At 47.4% G+C, this 19,503-nt stretch overlaps 1 protein-coding gene across 2 annotated transcripts in view; it reads left to right on the top strand.

The window, feature by feature from the left end:
- Window positions 1–18,927, top strand: part of EEIG2 (EEIG family member 2) — a 47,732-nt gene extending 28,805 nt beyond the window's left edge. The window contains exons 5-11 of one of the 2 annotated variants that reach the window (XM_054564737.1): window positions 2,407–2,453; window positions 8,973–9,076; window positions 12,002–12,097; window positions 12,235–12,424; window positions 12,525–12,652; window positions 13,441–13,510; window positions 17,441–18,927. In XM_054564737.1, the coding sequence (XP_054420712.1) occupies window positions 2,407–2,453; window positions 8,973–9,076; window positions 12,002–12,097; window positions 12,235–12,424; window positions 12,525–12,652; window positions 13,441–13,510; window positions 17,441–17,483 (678 nt within the window). In that variant the 3' untranslated portion in view covers window positions 17,484–18,927. Of the gene's footprint in view, window positions 1–2,406; window positions 2,454–8,972; window positions 9,077–12,001; window positions 12,098–12,234; window positions 12,425–12,524; window positions 12,653–13,440; window positions 13,511–16,230; window positions 16,565–17,440 lie in introns of those variants that run through there. The other variant, XM_054564735.1, reaches the window with a different exon arrangement.
- Window positions 18,928–19,503: the final 576 nt, after the last annotated feature.

The raw sequence follows: 19,503 nt of genomic DNA, 5'->3' as shown, positions 1-19,503 counted from the left end.
AACGGTGATTTCCAGAGCAGCTGCAGCAGCCACGTGGACGCCACTGGGTCCTCTTCTCACCAGTGAATTCATAGTTGGAACTCACTTTGGGCGTCTGCCCGCCTGTTTCCAAGTCCCATTAGGAGCTAGACATTCTGGTGTCCCCAGGCAGCATATACTTATCCAATGAGACCGTGTGAGAAAACGTTTGTACAGGGCCTTGCACCTGGTAAGATTCACTGGGCAAACTTTTTGCTGTATTTCAGTTAGGTAACCCCAGGATGGTGTGTTACCTGATGATAAGAAATGGAAAGTGCCCCTCCGTGCTTTGCCCTCATCTCCCTCCATTGCTGTCCCCTGAGAAATGCCCAACCCTAATCAGACCCGGCTGTGCTCCGGGGGCCTGTGTCCCAGCTGTCGAACGTTGCGGAAGGAGTCACCGGTTCTAGCTGGAGTTACTAACACCGTGCTCACCGCCGTCCAGCGGCCTCGCTCTGCTTCCTTTGTAAGAAGCTTCCTTTCCCAGTTACCTACGTGTTCTTTTCCTTTTCTTCTTTAATCATTTTTGTCTTTCGGTTACAGTTGATATTCAATATATTCGTTTCAGCTGTACACCCAATGATTAGACATCATTATAAGTTACTAAGTGATCATCCCAATAAATTCATACCCATGGGACACCACGTGTAGTTATTAGAATATCATGGACCGTATTCCCTACGCTGCACATCCCCGTGACTGTTCTGCAACTACTAATTTGTACTACATGATCAATTCACCTTTTTCACCCATCCCTCCAGCCCTGGGGCCTTTTAAGCCACTTCCCTGGCTGGAGCTCTGAGAGAGTGAGACGGAGTTAAGTCCGTGTGCGGGCCCTTTAAGAGGAAGTGTCTGGGTCTCCAGAAGCTCTCCGTCCCCTCAGCCACAGCCCCCGTGGGTTTCTGCAGCCAGACCTAGATATTCTTTTTCATAGCTTTTCTCCTCTTATCTACACACAACACTCTTGCCCTCAGCTAATGGTTCAGTTTTATCCTTTATTGAGAAGACAGATGCCATTAAACTCAAATTCTCTCTCTCCCTTCCTATCACAGGATTTATGAGTCTTCCAGCCTCTCCAGCCCTGTTATCCTTTCTGCCTCCTCTTACGGTGAATGAAGTGTCCCTCTGCCCGTGAGAAGTCTGTCCTTCCTCCTAGGTTCTAGAGTCCAGAGCTGGCTGAGTTGGGAGCTATGCCCCTTGGAGGATCCCTTTGCCTGACCATCTCTCCCTGTAATGAGCCGTCCTCGTTAACATACAAAGCAGCAGCTCTGGCAGCTTCTCCTCTCCTCCAACCACTACCCCTACTCCATTCTACCTCCCAACAGCTTCTTGAAAGCGGTCCGTGCCTTCTCCATCTCTGTCTCCATCTCTGTCTCCAAAGTGCTGTTTTGATGGCGCTGGAGACCAGATCGTCGAGCTCTGTGTAAGGAGAGGCGATGAGGAAGCCAGCACAGCACACGTAGGTCGCACACTGGCTGAGCGTAGCCTTTAAGGAGAAAAAGCGTAGCAGCGGAGGCCCTGGGGCGAAGAAATAAGAATGAGAAGAGACTGAAGAAAAATACGTGTCAGCCATTAGTGGACAACATGCAGTCTTTATTAAGACCACGCGTTTTAGTAATAGGCAGTCCTGGGTTTAGACCCCTTCACTAGCTGCCTGATCTTGACAGTATCACCTAACCTCCTGGGCTTAAAATGGAAGTATTACTCTCTCAATAGAAGTATCTTCTTAGAAGAGAGTAATCTTCTTCATAGAAGTATTGAAGATTAGATGAAATAATGCACATAAAACCCTTATCTCATGGCTGGCATATAATAATTCTCCAATCGTGATCATTGTTAATGTTGTTACCATTGTCAGTCCCAGGAGAACATAAGATCCATGGCTGATTCTTAAAGGCAGTCAGCAACTGGTGAACAGCAGCATGTCAGGAAACATCCGCAGCACTTTAAAGTCTGATCCAAAGCTGGGGGAAGGGAGGGAGCATTCTGCTCTTGCCAGCCACCAGCAGGCACCCCCTGCAGTGACAGACAGCAGGCTGGAGGGGAACACCCGGGAGGCCGGAGACAAACTCGCTGCGCGGGGCTGTTGCTGCTGAAGCACTTGCTTTCTGTTACTGTCTTTTCCACCCTGGTATTTGCAATGACAAAGTTTTGAGTATTAGAAATGATTTTTAATCCATGCCTGTATAAAGCAGCAATTCAGTATTGGATGCAATCCGAGTCTGCAGTCATTTTATTCAGCCTTTCTAAATAGGACGTACCGGGCGGGCGGCTGCGGGGGCGGGGGCTGCTGCGGAGGCTGCTGCGGAGGCTGCGTGAATCAGCAGAGCCGGGTTTCTCCCATCAGGAAACTTCGCAGAATCACAATATCTTTTTCTTCACTTTTAGGTTCTAATCAGCATGCAGCTGATGTCTGGTGACCCATGTTTTAAAACGTAAGTCGATGCCCAGTAATTAAGTTGTTTATCTGAAAGTATAATAGTGATTTCCTTGTTTCAATTTTAACATTCCTATTTTGTAGTGTTCCCAAGCTAATGCCAGTGAAGGGACAGTTCCTCACCCTGGTGACTCACCTGACCCTCAGGGAAAGTACTCGTACCTGTTACCCAGGGAGCTCTGCACACCCTGAGTTATTTAACCTGTAGACTGTTTGTCATCTTCAGGTTTTGGGTGAAATTATACAAATTAAAATTTCTCATTTGACCTCTCTGGACTTGCTCATGTTTTCAGCAAATACCTAGGGCCTTACCATGTGCTAGGCCGTGTTCTAGACATGACAGAAAGCGCAGGAGAAAAACAGACCAGGCCCTTGGCATCTTGGAGCTTATACTCTGAAACAAACAACAGACTAACAAGTAAATTTGTAATCTAATGATGGCCATAAGAGTGCTTCAGAGAAAAGTAGCGCAGGGTAGGAGGACCGCAGTGGAGAGAAGTGTCACTGTTTTACATGGAGTGGCCACGGAAGTCCTCTCTGTGGTATTTGAGTGGAGACGTGGAGGTGGAAGCAGCCACGCACGTGTTTGGGGAAAGAGTGTTTGAGGCAGAGGTAAGAAAGGCAAAAGGCCTTCGGGGAGGAGTGGGCTTGGCATGTTCAAGTGACTGCCAGGAGACCCGTGTGTCAAGAACAGAGTGAATGCAGAGGAGGGTAATAGGAGATGAGACCAGATTATAGAGAGTTTTGTAGGCCATTATAATAAGTCTCCTAGGCGACTTACAATCTGAGTGTGATAAAAAGCTCCCGGAGGGTTAGAGCAGGGAGTAAGGTGACCTGGCGTCTGGCTGCGTCTGGCTGCCGGGCAGGGAGCAGTTTGTGAGGGCGTGAGGCGGCGGGGTCGGGGGCGGGGGGCCAGGGAGACGAGTTAGTCAGCTGTTTTCATCAATCCCAGGCTCGGGCCTGAGGAACTAGGAGAATGGTTTTTCCATGTATTGAAATGGGAGGGTCTACAAGAGGAACAGGTTGGGCGTTGGGTGTTGGACACGTTGAGTTTGAAATCCTTATTTAACATCCAGCCAGCATGTCAAGTAGGCAGTTGGATATATCGCTACAGAGTTTAGGGGGAAACCAGGTTGGAGATACAAGCTTGGAGATCATGGCATCGGCAGCACCTAGATAGATACCCCCTTGAAGCCATGAGATTTGATTAAATGACCCAGAGTAAGTGAGTATAAATGAAGACAGGGACAGCAGTGTGGGAAACTCCAGCATGTCAGAAGTTGGGGAGCCAGGGAAGAACCAGCAACGGAACAACCAGGGAGGTAGGAGGAAGGAGCCCAAGGGGAATCTGTCCTAAAACCAAGGGAAACGCCTGTTTCAAAAAGGAGGAAGTAATTGACTGAGTCACTTGCTATGGAAGCAGACCCCAGAAGTGGGAACTGAGGGTCGACCTTTGGCTTTTGCAACACAGGCGCTGTTGGTCACCTTGACAAGTATTTCTGTAGAATATCCTTAGACAACAGCCTTCTGGAAGGGAGTCAGGATTTTGGAAGAGAAAATTTGGAAACAGTGAGTACTTGCTCACTTGTCAGATCTCAGATCGACTCTTAATATCACAGTGCTTGTATACAGATAACCCTGATTGAATTGTTACAGTTCTATTTTATTATCGCTTATTGCTGTTAATCTCTCACAGTGCCTCATGTATACATTAAACTTTATCATAGGTATATATGTACAGGAAAGCAGTATATACAGGGTTCGGTGCTATGCGCAGTTAGAACGAGTCCCCCGTAGACGAGGGGGGACCACTGTGCTGGTTTACGCCTATGAATGGTCCAATCGAGAGGGAGAAGCGTGGTACAGAGGAGGAGAGGGAACGCAGCTGGAACGGTGCCTTGGCTTCCCGAGGGGACGAAGGCAGGGAATGTGGCTGCAGGTGCAGATGCACGAGAGGTGGAAGCACATAGAGGTTATTGTCAGATTGCTCCTGTTTCTTAGTGAAATAGGAAACCAGGTGACCGCTGAAGAGCAGGAAGGTGAAGTGTGGAGGGGGGTGTTGAGGAAAGAGGAAAGATGTGTACGAGGCTTCTCAGAGGGCGGGCGAGGGAACAGAATGGGAGCACGTAGGGGGGGCCTGACGGCCATCCTGAAGACGCTTAATAATTAAGCATGAAACTTAGATATTATTTAAATATCTGAGAAAAGTGTTAGAAAAGTAAACATGAATTATGTCCCTATGCATCAATTTCATGTTTTTAATAGCAGCATCTATATAGTTCTCATTACATACTGTTTCATAAGGATGAAAATATATTTTTTAATACATTTTCATTAAAACCATGCGTTTTCCTCTAACTTAGCCTTCCTGTGCCACCATCTTTCAAATCATAATTTCCTGGCTTTTTCTTAATTTCCCGTTCTCTTGGGACTAAACCATTTTTGCTATACTATTTTTGATCTTGAGTGACAATGTTTTCCTATGGAACTACTTTAGGATGAAATGAGAAAATGAGTAGCAAAACTTAGTGGGAGAAAGTCTTAATGGGAGAAAGTGAATTCATCATTTCTTCTCGTGGACTTTTCCTGAGTAGCCTCTTACGGGCCCTTTCTCTGCCATTTTCTCTCTCTGCTTGTGAAACTCAAATGCTGAAAAGCTCAAAAATAAATCGCCTTAGGTTCTGTATTAGCTCCATAAATGCAATTTGGACAGTCCAGAGTTTATATTTATCGAGACATTTATAATTTATTAGAATAAACAGGCATTACCTCCTCACAAGAGAAATAAAAATATTTCTTAGGAGAATCAAACCCCCAATATTTATTTTCCCTTTTCTCTGAATGTCTGCAATTGTGCAACTTAAGCGGAAAGGGGGCACCTCCCCACTTACATGCTGAGTAGGTATTGAACAGGAAAATGATTGAACAGATAGAAAAGGTAAATTTTTTATCAAGTTATATTTTAACATAGATCAAATCTGTAAAATCGCAGTACTACTTTAGGGCTGAAAAGAATGTTGGAAGTTATCTAGTTTGGTGATTTTTTCTTCCAGAATAGTTAGCCACAAATTTTTTTACTCAACTGTGTTGTGAATTCCTGTATGTAACATTTTTCTAATGAGGGGCAAAAGGCGTAATACCCTGCTGTGCCTTCATGAAGCCCGTTCAAAAGTGTTTGTGTAAGCCAAGTCCAAGGCGCAGAGCAGCTGAGCCACCTGACCGTCTATCTCTTGGACACATTTAAATAACTGCTGGAGAGGCTCATTCTATTCTTCTCTCCGCTTTTGTCTTTGAATTTTTCATGATATACAGTTTTTAAAATCTAGAAAAACAAGAGGAAAAAAAAGATTTAAAAATGCAAAAACAAAAAGAAAGGGAAAAAAATTCCAGGGGGAAAAAAACCCAACATCAACAACAGCCTAACAAGAGTAGAGCTGACCCTTCACATTCTCAGATTGAAATGCCATTTTGGATGTTTTATGAGCTGAGGATCTGTGACATAGATTGTGTCACTGTTCTGAAACAAATTTTGTACTATAAGGCCAATAAGTACGAAGAAGACAGCTGGGAAGTCAGCCTCTAACCGCCTGCCCTAAACTCCATTTTGTAGTTCTCTACAACTCATCAAATACCCACCAACTCTCATAAAAGACTGAAAGTTTTTGTTCTCCCAAAAAGAAAGCCAGCCGCTGGTGCTGATGGCAAAGGGAAGGGGCGTTTCGAGGGGACGGTTGTACACTCCCCTGGCATTCGACAACAGTGAAGCAGCCCTAGGGGCAACATGGCCCGCGTGAGTCTAGCACGCAGGAGCGTTCATGTTCTCGAAGGGAGGAAATCAACATGTGTCACAATGATTTCATGACTACTGCTGTCTCCCAGTTTAATCCTTAACTCTGATTTGAGCATTCGCCATGTTTTTAAGTGAGGATATTGAGTCTCAGGGTCCGGGGATGCACCCCTTCTTTCAATACATGTGCGTCCATTGCCTACCGCGTGCTGACATTTACCACACGGAGCTGAGACCGGCCACCGCTCTGGAGGACTCACTGTTTCTGTGGGAGTCGGACATGCAGCACATGGTGGTACTGAGGCATGGGGAACAGGGTGTCTGACGACGTTTCTGGGAGGACTTCACTGAGGGAGGGACACGGAGCGAAGTGTTAAAGGATGAAGAGGAGTTATGAAGTGAGGGAGGCGGGGAGAGACATTCCAGGGGGAGAGCGCCACCTGCCCAAGTTCGTGGCACCGTTACAGGGCACGGAGCGGTCACACAGTGCCACGTAGTAGGATTGTCATCACAGGAGGTCATTTTTCATATGCTCTTAACATGACTGTGACATTAAAACAAATAACCCCATTTCTTTTGTTCCATAATTGAGCTATATTAAATCCTGTCCGGTAAGGGATACGAAAACATTTTCAGAACCAAAGAGGGTGCTCAGTGGTGGCTGATTCAGCATGGTGAGCTCTCCAGGGAGCTGCTGGGGCCCTGCTAAGCAAGCTCTTAGGTCCTGCGTTTGCCTTCGCACTGGCCCTGTGTGATGGGCTCTCTCTGCCGTGCCTGGGGGCCCCAGTATTAGAGCCGTCAGTGCAGGGCTGAGATTATCAAGGGCTGGGTTCTCCAGGCATCCGAGGCCGCAGGCCACGGGGCGCCACGCTGAAGGTGTTGCTGGAAGTGTGGCGCTGTGAGGTCGGCCGGACAGGAAAGAGCGGATGGAGCCCGAGGGGGAGGGAGGGAGGGAAAAGGGGAAGGGGCCGGGGCAGGCGCCCCAGCACTGGGGGCAGGTCTCAGAGGTGGAGGGTGCAGGCACCCGTCTGTGGAAGGAAAACCGAAGGAGCTGGCCTTACGAAGATAAGAACTTAAAAAAATAAAAAAGAGTTTAGAGAGGCAGGCCTGGGCCACCATCAGTGATTAATGACTGACTGTAGATTCCCTTCTTCCCATTTTCTTTTACATTAGTTTTTCTTACAGAAAATTGAATGCAGGGTTTTTTTCACCAAGCTGTTTTACAGTACTTTGCAGCAGGTCCTCTAATAACATTGTTTTGTTATAACATTGATGAGATAATGTAGGAACTGAACCTTGTCTATATCAGTCGGCCCACTGTGAAATTGGTCTTGTTCCTCTTAAAGTGCAGAACCAATCAACGATGTTAAGTGAAGACTTACTGTATTAAAAGTACAGCTTTTGGTCATTGAAGAGGTAGGTCTGGACCAGGTTGCACAGGGCCTGTATTGCCATTCTATGGAGTTTGAGCTTTATCCCTGAGGGCCTTTTGAAGTGTTTTAAGTCAGAGAGTAACCTGTTCATGTGCCCATTTCAGAAAGAGCACAGTGGCAGTAGCAGGCACCGGGGCGGGCAGGCCAGCTAGGGGACGCGCGTCACCATCCAGGAAAAGGACAAAGGCAGACTAAAGTCCCTCGGGCAGGTGGCGAGGAGGTGATGAACAGGAAAACTACTACACGCCTATTGAGAGAGAACCTGAGAGTTGGACAGGGACTGGATATGGAGAAGCGTGAGGAGGAGGGAGACAGAGGCAGACTCTCTAGGGCTCTCGTTTGGTGACTTCGCGGATAGTGATGGCACACGCAGAGAGAAGGACCGCAGAGGGGAACAGATTGAGGTGGGGTTATATTGACTTTGATGTTCCTTCAGGGTAAATACTTGAAGATTTCTCACTGGGATGTGGAGTTTTGGAAATTAGGAGATGCTGGGGTGTAAGTAACCTGTAAATAAAACAGGGGTAGTGGCAATCTTATGTGTCTGTGTCCCCAAGGCCCCGAGTCAGCTCCATGATCCCTGGGCCACCTTCCTAGTTCAGCTCAGGTCACCAAGTCTCGAGGAATGTGGTTTTCCTCTGGAAAATCAACCTCAGAAGTCCAGGGATGTTTTATTAAAAAAGAAAAAATAAGTCCTGTTAGAGCTCAAACTTGCCCCTTCCTGCTTCACAGCTTCCACATGGAGGTGGGAGCCTTGACTTAGCCAAGAAAAATACACCCTTGACCTGCTTCCAGAGAATCCAGCCAAAAAGCAAATCTTTACACACTCTCCCTGGAGGGAGGGGGGGTGAACCGTTTTCAAGAAGAAGGTGGATCAGAAAACCATGGACTCTAATAAGAAGTTAGTGGAGCCATCGAGATGGTGTAGACACCGAGGCAGCTGGCACAGGGCAGCGCCCTGCAGCCTCAGGCCCGAGGGACTGGGAGCCGCTGCCCCTGTGCCTCGGGTGGGCGGACGGAGCGCCCTCCACTGACAGTGCAGGGACATGCTGGCAGAGTCCTTGTCTCTCTTCCAGACTCTCTCTCTGGTCTCTCATTTTGTGTTGTGGAAACCCCCCCTGCCCCCTGCCATGAATTGTATTCAGGTTTGAGGATGCTTGTACGTTAGTTGTTGATTTTTAATAATGCCACCTTCAAAGACGTGACATCCCAGGCACCTTACTAAGGCCGTGTACTGACTACGCAGCCGGTCTCACCTGTAAACCAACTTCTGACCCTTCAAAATGCTCATTCACAGGCCTCCTTCTACGTCAATGTCCATACCAATTGCTGGGGAAGCCGAATCTCTGGAAGAAGATAGAAAAGGGGGAGAGACCCTCAAAATCCATCTGGGAATAGCAGGTATGGGTGTGTAGTTGACTGGTTTTTTAATTTGTGAGATTCCCATCGTCCCTCCCAGATTTAATATTCTGTGGGTATATGACTTGAAATAGATCAGTGAGTCTCAGAGTTTCAATTATGCAGTTTTTGGTTAAACACTTTATCTCCTCTAAGGGTTATCCTCTGACCAATGAAAAGCCTAAGGTTGCAATGATGCCCCCCTCCCCCCTCTTTACGTGCTTCTCCGCCACACACACAGAGCTATAACAGGGTACTGCGGGATTGGGGTCCACGTGTCCTGTGTGTACCTTTAACCTTGCCATTCGTTCCTCCTTGTGAGGTATTTTTAGAATGTTATTTATTTATTTTTAGAGAGGAGGGAAAGGAACGAGAAGGAGAGGGAGAAAAACATCGATGTGAGAGAGAAACATCGATCGGTTGCCTCTCACACACACCGCAAACGGGATGGAACTCGCAGTGCAGGCACGTGCCCTGACTGGGAATTGAACCAGCGACCTTGCAGTTGGCAGGCCAGCACTCAGCCCACTGAACCACACCAGCCAGAGCTGAATTCTTTCTCGTATTGAAAACACAAAATTTCATTAATTAGCCCTACATCCTTTTCTATCTACTGCTCTTCCACAGGCTCTTGCTCTCCTCCTCCCTCCCCCTCTCTCTCACATTTTTTATAGCCCAACTTCCAGAAAGAACGTACTGCCCTTTTATTCCCAAACATACATGCAGCCTGGACTCTACCTTCTGCCCTCTCTTGATGATCTCAGTCATTGCCTTTGAGTACTTCTGTTCTTGCCTGACTTGGCCACATATTCCTTCTGGAAGCTTTCGCTTCCTGGGATCCCATGCCTCTGGCCTTTCCTTTTCTAGTATCTTGGAGGCTTCTTCATCTTCTTTCATGTTCTGTTTAAATATTAAATGTTCCACAGGGTTCGGTTCCCTGCGCCCACTCTCCCTGGACAGTGTCATCCATACCCTCGGATTTAACGGCCACAGGAATGTAAGTGTGACCCTGGCAGTGAGAGCTCCGTCCTTTCGGGTCACACGTTTGTGTTGCCTCCCGCCTCCGTCCTGAACCCCGGGCGCACGTCCCCAAATGCAGTTTGGAAAGGTCCGCCTCAGGTCCCGTGTGACCCCGCAACCCCGCCGTGCATCTTTCCCCTCAGCCGGAGTCTCCGTTCCTCACCATCGGGTCCTGTCGCTGTGCCCCCAGCGCAATGCCAGGGACGCAGCAGAAATTCAGTGGGTGCTGAGTGGGTGTCCTCAGGTGTCTCAGTCCTGCGTGTCCAGCTCAAGTGTCCCCACCTCCTCCTCCTGCCTTTTTACCTCGGTTACTGGATGCGCACATCTGCTTAGGAGTGAGCCCTGTCGTCCATGCCCGCTGCTCACCTCTCACTCACGGCTGGACCATCGTGAAATCCTGACCCGTCCGCCCCCTGCTCATCCTGCTGCCACTGTGCTCTCCCCAGGATGCGGGTCTGGTCGTGTCACATCCTTCTTGGAACTCACAGAAAGTGTCATTATCAGGCGCCCACTCACCTCCCTGTTCCCTGCAGCCATCTCAGCCTGTGCCCCGCGTGCAGGCTTTCCCAAACAAGGTGCTGTCCCCGTGTTTTTGCACCCTGCCTCGCCGAGGAGCTCCTGGCCACGAGCGAGGCCCTGGAGTTAACCTACCCCGCCCCCGCACCCCCCCCTCCTTCGCCACGGCCGGCGGTTCCCGTAGGCAAGGCCTTGCGGTGCTTGTGCACATTTCCGCACCTGCCACTGCTTCTTCCTCTGAACTCGGAGCATATGTTCTGTCTTATTTATTTTGTACCCCCTATATCTTATACCCTATTGACACCTGGCCTCGTAAAAGCTTAGTAAATGCTTATTGAGTGAATAAATGTTGTAAACCAATAGATAAATGGATGAATTAAGATCAGAGCCCACCCTCAGTGAGAGTACAGTTGATAGTCCTGCATAATTTCGATCTGAACCGACTCTTTGAGTTCAGATTTTGTCATGTCTGGTCTGCAGCTTCAGGACCCCTGTAGAGCAGGACAAGGGTGCTGGTGTGGACGGTACCTTCCTGTCTGTCCAGAAAGGAGAGCCCTTTGCAGAAGGGCCAGGCCGCCCCCATGCCGCCCATGTCTGGCAGCATGTGTTGGTCGGACTGTGTTCAGCATCATTTGCAGAACTGTTGACATAATCGCTGTGTTTCCTCTCGCCTCGAAGTGGAAAACAAAACCAGTTCTGTTTCCAGATTTCCCCTTCCCCCACCAACAGTGGAAACGGTGGCAGATCTGCATCCAGTGGGGGGGGGCGGGGGGGACCTGGTGCTGGAAATATGTCACTGGCACCCAGAACATGCACGTTATCAGGGGATGACTAGAAATGGCCTTGGCACCGCTTTTTTGTGCATTTCCTTTAAAGCGGGATGCTGTATCAGTTTCTCACAACTTTCGTTCTGTGCCACACTCCGTGCTGTGCCGACTTCGAGCACAGCCTCTGCCCAGTCATCGCCTGGCACCGGCCGCACGACGGCTGCCGCGACTGCGTGCTCTCAGCGCCCTGCTCTGGAGGGTTTCCGAGGGCGAGATTTCCTCAGAAACGACACCAGACCCTGGCAGTGCTGTGGGAATTTATGAGACTACATCTGACTCATTTTTTTATTAGAAATACTAAACAATAAAAACTGAAAGTTTTATTTAAGGTAGAGTTCTGTTAAATCTTGTGAAAAACCCTCTCTATTCAGTAAACGAAGGTATTTCAGTTTTTTACTTTTCTTGCAATACAGTTGTTTACATAGTACTGACTTAAAGGAATGTCTTACACTTTGCAACTTGCTTTTCTTGGTAATGAACTTGGAAGGTTACAAAATCCGCAGAGTAGAATGCAGCTGACCTTGACTCGGCTGTAATAGTAACATTATGTTATGACATTTTACAGATCTTTCGGCAAAGAGTGCCTCTATTCCAGATGAACTTGGTGCCTGTGGACACTCGAGAACGTCCAGCTATGCAAGCCAGCAGTCAAGAGTATCAGGTAGAGGCTAAAAGTGAAGCTGAGTTCCCTAGACACTCATTGCTCTCACGGGACTTGACCTGGCTGCGGCGCGGCCGGAGAGGGTTTGACTGCAGTGTCTGGGTTAGTATTGTATCCACAGTGACGTTCTCTGACAGGGTACAGCTCCTGCCACTCCCGGTCTTCGAGCTTCTCCGAGGCCTGCCACAGGAGGAACACGTCCGTGGGAAGCACGTCCACGGGGATTGAAAGTACCCTGGAGCCCTGTGATGAAGTGGAGCAGAAAGGAGCGGAACCAAACCTGGACACAGCTGACAGGGAGGACGCAGCTGCCGAAGCGCTCAGCAGGTGCCCTTCTGGGCTCAGCGGAGGCGGGGGCTGCGGAGGGGGAGGCTTTGTTTTCATAACTCGGTACAAAGGAGGATATTTTTTAAAATTATTTTCAAAGATGCCCCGTGAAACAAGATTCCGTAGAATCTCAGCTGAAGCGGGTGGACGACACCAGAGTGGACGCAGACGACATTGTGGAGAAGATATTACAGAGCCAGGACTTCAGCCTGGATTCCAGTGCGGAAGGTGTGTGGGTGGCCCCTAGGGAAATGCAGAGGCCTCCTCCGGGTGGGCGTGGCCCCGGGGTCGTGGTAAAGACGGGCGTGTTAGAGGGGCCTGTTACGGTTCTCTCTGTGGCACGCCAGCACAGGGGGAAGTCAATTGTATACCCATAACAATCGGAAGATAACTTTGTAGCTCATTTGTTTCTGAGAATGGGTATTAAATCTGGTGGAGAATGAACTTTACAAAGATAACTTTAAAGGAGCTCTTGCTGTATATTTTAATTATGCCTCAGCGTCTACCGTGGTTGTATACCTGATGATAGGTATTTACGTTTGTTTTGTCCTCACTGGACATGAGTACCTCAAGGCGCTATTGTCGTTTGGAGGCTGGGTTGTGGACTTGAAAGGGTAGTGAACAACAGAGCCCTTCGTTCCCTCCTTAGCATTTTCACTAAAGCTGAAAAATTTACATGCCACCCATTTGAAAGGTGTAATTATTCATGCTGGTGTGACTAGAGAACAGTTAACAATGGCCTTGGTTTCATTATATGCGTGGTTGTAAAAGGAAACAATTAAACCTCCCTTGTGGAAATGTGTAGGAAGAGCTGTCTTCCTCACTTAGTTTTAAGAAAAAGGCTTTAGGAACATGGATGAGAAATAACTATTAGGATAACTCTTAGATTGCTTTAAAGCGACATAGCTTTTTAAAATTTCTTTAATAAAACTGAAATGTAAAATATGACTTTATTACAATATGACTGTTGGTTGACGATATTAATTGCGCCCACAATAAATGTTTTCAACATGCAGAGGAAGGACTGCGGTTATTCGTAGGCCCCGGGGGAAGGACCACCTTTGGCAGCCACCGCCGCGCAAACCGGTACGTAGTCCACAGAGCCCCTTGTTAAACGGTGGCCAGGCTGACTCTTTCTTTTAAGTGTCCGTGAGTAGGAGATGAAGGTTACAAAGCTGCATTAGACCGCGGCTAGGAAACACAGACTGTAGTAGTTTCACAGGAAGGGTTACAGCTCCTGGCATAGCCCTCAGTGTTCCTTATTCTGAGTAGGTTTGAAATTATATTTTATACATCTATTTGTTGATGTCCTTAGATGTATTTTTAGAATGTGTTAGCAGAGGACCAGTAGAGCATTGGACAAGATGCAATATAAAAAGGACATTTAGAAAAGAGTTCTTAGTTTGATGTTTTAGAAAGATCAAAGCATAATCGCGTTCTCAGTCAGTGGTCTTGTCTGTTAGGAGCTGTTCTGTGGCCGCTGAGCAACAGACCTGATTTAACCTCTCTTGTGCTCGCCTTCAATTCAGCTCTCCTTCTAGTACTGCTTTTATTGAGTACTTCCTATGTGCTCAGCACATTGCAGGGCCCAAAGGGTACACAAAGGGATTTTGGTGTGGGAAACGACTAACTGCAATCAGATGTGAGAGGTAGGGGAGAGAGGAACACGGGAAGATGCTGTGAGGAAGGAGTTCACCGAACAGAGGCATGCAGAGGATGTTAACACAATTGAGACCTTGCGTAACTTTCATTGACTTACCTGGTCATTCAATTCAGTAAGTCTTTATCGGGCCAAATTGTGGGTAAGGTCACAAAGAGGAGAGACCGGGCTCTTACCTGAGCTGCCTCACGTCCTAGCACATGAGTTGGCAACGATAGCCCTAGGACCCAGTTGGGCCACTGCCTGTTTTTGTAAATAAAGATTTATTGAAATACAGCCACACCTGTTCATGCCTTGGGCCGCAGTAGCAAAGTAGTACAGCAGTGACCGAATGGTTCGCCAGGCCTAAAATACTGACTACCCGACCTCTCCGAGCAGATGAGATAGACTTTCTAATAGTAGGATAAGTACTATAATATAGAGAAGTAAAGGAAACTCAAGAACAGAGATGGGACCTCACTCAGGCAGAGAGAGCTTCCTACAAGAGTTGGCGCCTGCAGAGCATCTCTGGGAGAAAAGAAGACAGGTGGGAACTGCCAGGTGGCCATGAGGAAGACACATTCCTGGTGGTAGGGACGGACCGAGCTTATGGGCTGATCATTATAATTACATCATAATAAGTATGTTTCATTCAGCTCTCACATTATCTCTTTAAGGACTCACAACATACTATTGTTAGTTTTTAAAAAGGGGAAACAAAGATACAAAGAAGTTAAGGTATTTTACCCAAGACCTTCAAACTAGTAAGTGGTAAAACCAAGATTCAAAACCAAGACTCAAACTCTTGTCTCTTTGATTCCAACACCCTTTCATTGTACTTAACCATTACACTTGCCTCCTCTGCCCCCCACCAGGCTTATGAATAAATAACCTACTTAGAGAACTACCAGTAACAGGTTCGTCTAAAGAAAGAGGCATGTGAAATGGAATTGCAGGACGTGAGGTTGGCAAGTTTCTTTAGCACTGGTTTTTAAAAGTTTTCAACAAATCTGGAAATTTTCCAGCCGTTATTCCCCCCACTCCTGATATCCTGACCTGTAGTTCTAGCCTCCAGCACCGCAGAGCTGCGACCTCTGAGGGCCACCCAGAGGGACGGCCTCCTCAGCGAACAGCCCCAGGCAGCCAGCTGGGCGGTGACCCGGCTTCCTCATTTATTTCCCTTCTCGGAGGACGGCCCTGGGCCGCCCATCGTCATGTGTGGAAACTGGCACAGCCTAGATTCTGTCCAGTGTTGTTGTCGGTAGAGCGGGAGGGGAAGTCTGGCTCCTGTGGCTGCACCGTGGCGGGCAGGCCACTGCAGCGCGTCCCAGAGCCGGTGCGCGGTGGCGGTCACCAGGCCCCTCCAAGCCCGGCCGCTCTGCGGCTGCCGACAGGTGTGCTCCGGTGCGGACGCCCTGTGAGGACGTCCCTGTTCCTGTCTCAGGCTGAACCTGTAAGAACAGGAATCTCTGAGCAGTCAGCTGAGTTTATGGCAGGCTGGTAACCGCAACTGTACTTCCTTTGTTAGAATTTCCTCCTAAAATTCCATTAAGAGCAGAGACCAGTCATGGTCCTTCCGGTTGGGCTGACCCCCGGCATATCCCGTGAAGTGTCGGGCAGTAAGGCACCTCTGACGCCTTGACAAGTGCGCAGATGAGCACCTGGTGACAACCTGGAGTCGTGACGCCCTCCGTCCGTGCAGCCCCCCCACAGCCCTCCTCCTCGTCACTCGGGGGTCGAGGAGAGGGTGGAGGGAGCCGCATCCAAAAATAAACTGTCCTGCCGTCACAAGACACTGTGTGTTTACAGGCATGTAGAAAACCTTTATCCTCCCCAAAACAGGAGAGCCTGTGTGTTCGTGTCATTGTACCGTAGGGCCGAGGCACATCAACAATAACAAAAAGAAAAGCCCTCCTCTAAGCCCTTTATTCACAAAGCTTGCAAATTCTAAGTGTTTTAGGAATTTCCATATTTTATTAATAGAGGTCGGTTATTAATAGAGGCATATTAGGGCGAAGGCTAAGCTGCTATGACAAAGACACCCCAAAATCCAGTGGCCAGGCTGATGGGACCGCTGTGCCCCAGAAGTGATTCATGACCCAGGTACCCCCCATTTCGCCCTTCACCCTCCTCCTCACCGGTGTCGTCCGCGCTGGGCTGCCCCCAGTCCAGGGCAGGCAGTTTTCCTTCAGCGGCTGAAGCAGCACCAGGCCCTGCTCCGTGCCATTCACGGTCCCTGGGGAGAATTTAGCCACGTGACCACACCTGTCTACAGCGGAGTTTGGGAAACATTATCTCGGGCCAAGCAGCTTCTTCCTAGCCAAAACTGTGAGCGAGGGGAAGGTAGATTCAGGCGTGCAACCAGCAGTCTGTCAAAGCAAACTAGTGAGGAAGTAAACCCCTCTTCAGGATCATTTTCCCTTTGAAACTACATTAACTAGATATAATTACAGTACAGACCATGGACAAAGAAATTTGCATATTGAGTCAAAGAATTGTTGCCCTTCCTAGGGAAGTAGTACATTAAGATACGACACTACTGCCCTGGCCGGGTGGCTCAGTTGTTTGGAGCATCATCCTATACACCAGAGGGTTGCAGGTTTGATTCCCGATCAAGATGCATACAGGAGGCAACAGATCGATGTTTCTCTCTCTCTCTCTCCCCCCTCACCTCCACCCCCTCCCTTCCTCTCACTCTAAAATCAATAAACATATTCGCAGATTATGTTTATTGATTTTATTTGTTTTTATGTTTTGTTTGTTAAAAAAAAAACACATTAAGTCAGCTAAAAACTATTATCCAGCGCTGGCTGGTGTGGCTCAGTGGATTAAGCACAAGGCCTGCAAATTAAAAGGTTGCTGGTTCGATTCCCAGTCCAGGCACATGCCTAGGTTGTGAGCCAGATCTCTAGTTGGGAGTGTATGAGAGGCAACCAGCTGATGTTTCTCTCTCTTTCTCCCTTCCTTCCCCTTTAAAAGTAAGTTAGAAATAAAATCTTAAAGAAGAAAAAACCTGTATTTCATTATTTCTGTGCAAGACCCGAACTGCCAGAGTCAATGTATGTTCTTGGATGAGATTGGTTTTAGGATTTATATATAAACATTTTTGCCACCATGTGTTGATAGGGTAAGAATTTAGAACCATTACTAGATTATTGTGGGAAAAGATCAGGGACTGGACTAATCAGTATATTAATTATAGACGTTTAATATTTCAACTATTTTCTATCTGTGATATCTTTAAAGCCTGTGGAAATAAGTCTAGTAGAAAATGCCTAATGCTCTCTCTTTGGAGCCCAGGTTAACGGGCACAATGTCAAACACTACTGCCTGAAATGGTAAAGTTGTTCCCCCCCGCCCCCCCGCCTCTGTTTCAGGGTGGTGTCTGGAGCTTATGAACAAGTTGTGATCAAGCGCTAGAAGCCAGGCTGGGGACCGGGACCCTCGCTGGGGGTCTGAGATGTGGGCTGTTGAGCTGACAAGGCATTGATTCAAGCACATCTGAGAACACGAACCTCTTTAAAGGGAGCCTGTCCCCCACCCCGTCCAGAGGAGAGCCAGCACTGGCTTCCTCTCTGAAGAGTGCGCGCTGCTGTCCTTCCTCGCCCCGGGAACACCGGAGCAGTGGGATGGAGGCCGTGCCGCCTGCCTCCTGAGAGGTCCGCGGCTTCCGGGGTCACGGCCCGTGGCACAGGAAGGACTGCTTGTTCCTTCAGAGCATCCTGGTCGCGAGAGCCGCACTCTCCACCAGAGTCTGGCTTTGCTGCCGAAGTACAAGACCTGCAACTGAGGTGCTCAACAGATTCGGGCTCTTGATTATTTAATCTTATGTTTGAGAGACAATAAGTGAAGATAAAAACCCAATAGATTCTGTCAAGAGAGTTGCGATTCCTGTTAAGGAAATCCACCATGTTATACTACCTACAGTATTGTACTAAGTTTATTAACTCTTTTCAATACAATAATTGATATAAAAGTGGGGGTGTTCATGCTTTGAGAAAAAGTTATACTACAATTGAAACATGTAAAATGCTTGCTTAATCTAAATGTATCAATCATAAGATGAAAAACAAGTGGATTTAAGTCTGAGATCCATGAATGGGTACGATGCCGTTATTACGCAGTATGTGTTGTTACTCCTTAATACGGAATGAGCTGCAGAACACCCACCAGCGCTATGTACACAATTCAGGAGAAGTCTAGTGTTCAGTGTAAGGCGCCCAACGTAAGGGCTGTCTTAACTAACTGAACAATGTCTGCTGGTTTCAGGAGTCAAAGTTTAGAACAACTGGAGGAAAATGGTGATAGGATGAAAAACAGAGCAGCCTTTGTCTGTAAGTTCACACTTTCCTGAAATTGAAAAGGATCCCAAGGCGGGAGTGGCTAAGATGGGACAGCTGTTTGACCTGGACCCGTGGTCTTCTATCTTAGCCCCTCCCCCTCCCAAGACTGGCTACTATGCTTTCTTCTTACTGTATCAGAGATCAGCTGTTTTGAGGCAAGAATAGACTATAACATACATCAAACAGAGCTTTTAAAGTAAGGAAATCTTATCAGCACAGCAGATAAACCTGAAGAGTTTTTCTGGTTTTATGTGGCAGTTTCTGTGTGGAAAGATCTTAATTTTCTTGGAATTGCTTAGTGAAAAATGTAGATTCTATAAAACCAGAAATTCCCAGTCTTTACATTCAAAACCATGTCCCAGTAACGTAATATGTTAGAATTACTGTGGTCTAGGTATTTTCATGTTGGCAAAATAAGGGGAAAATGTTATTTTTTAGAAAATAGTATTTTAATATCCAAATTGAGAGGTTGGAGAACATTTGAATAGTTTGTCCTAGGGCTTTTGGGTCTTTTTTTTTTTTTTTTTAAATATTTCAAGGATTGGGTATTCCAAATAAACCCAAAACTACTTTTACAAACAGATTCTGAGATTTTTAAAGAGATGACACCCCCAGGTAGGAGTTTTCTGAGCCGTCAGACTTTCTTTTTCATGACTCATTTTGAAGGAAAAAAATTGCCCCAAAGATTTGTTTAACCAAGAAAAATGTTGTCTCAAGTGATAAAGACCCACTGTGTTTGAGTAAACAAGTGAATGACTCATTCATTTTGTATTATAGAAAAAAAATCAGAGTTTTCAATAGAGATATGAAGATATTATTTAGAGATTTACTATAGCATGTTTTAAAAACCTATTTTTCTACTTTCAAAATAGTACTCCTAGACTATATTTTTTATTGGCGCTTCTGTGAACGGTGGTGCAGGTTTGAAGTGATAACCCACAGCCAGACGGCAGGCGGGTTCAGCGAGGACCTTCATCGGTGGCGCCCGTGGCGGCGCTGCGACCCGGGCACCAGCCCTCCAGCGCTCGCCTGGCTGCCTTTGGCCAGGACCTTTATACGAGACTGGCTCTCTGTGTTCAAAAATGATACAGAATTCT

This window comes from Pteronotus mesoamericanus, unplaced genomic scaffold (assembly GCF_021234165.1).
Source record: "Pteronotus mesoamericanus isolate MK-2021 breed Mesoamerican mustached bat unplaced genomic scaffold, CSHL_Meso_final scaffold_99, whole genome shotgun sequence".
In the NCBI taxonomy this organism is placed as follows: Eukaryota; Metazoa; Chordata; class Mammalia; order Chiroptera; family Mormoopidae; genus Pteronotus; species Pteronotus mesoamericanus.
The sequence above is the reverse complement of the archived record's forward strand: the minus strand, read 5'-3'. Positions and strand labels throughout refer to the sequence as shown.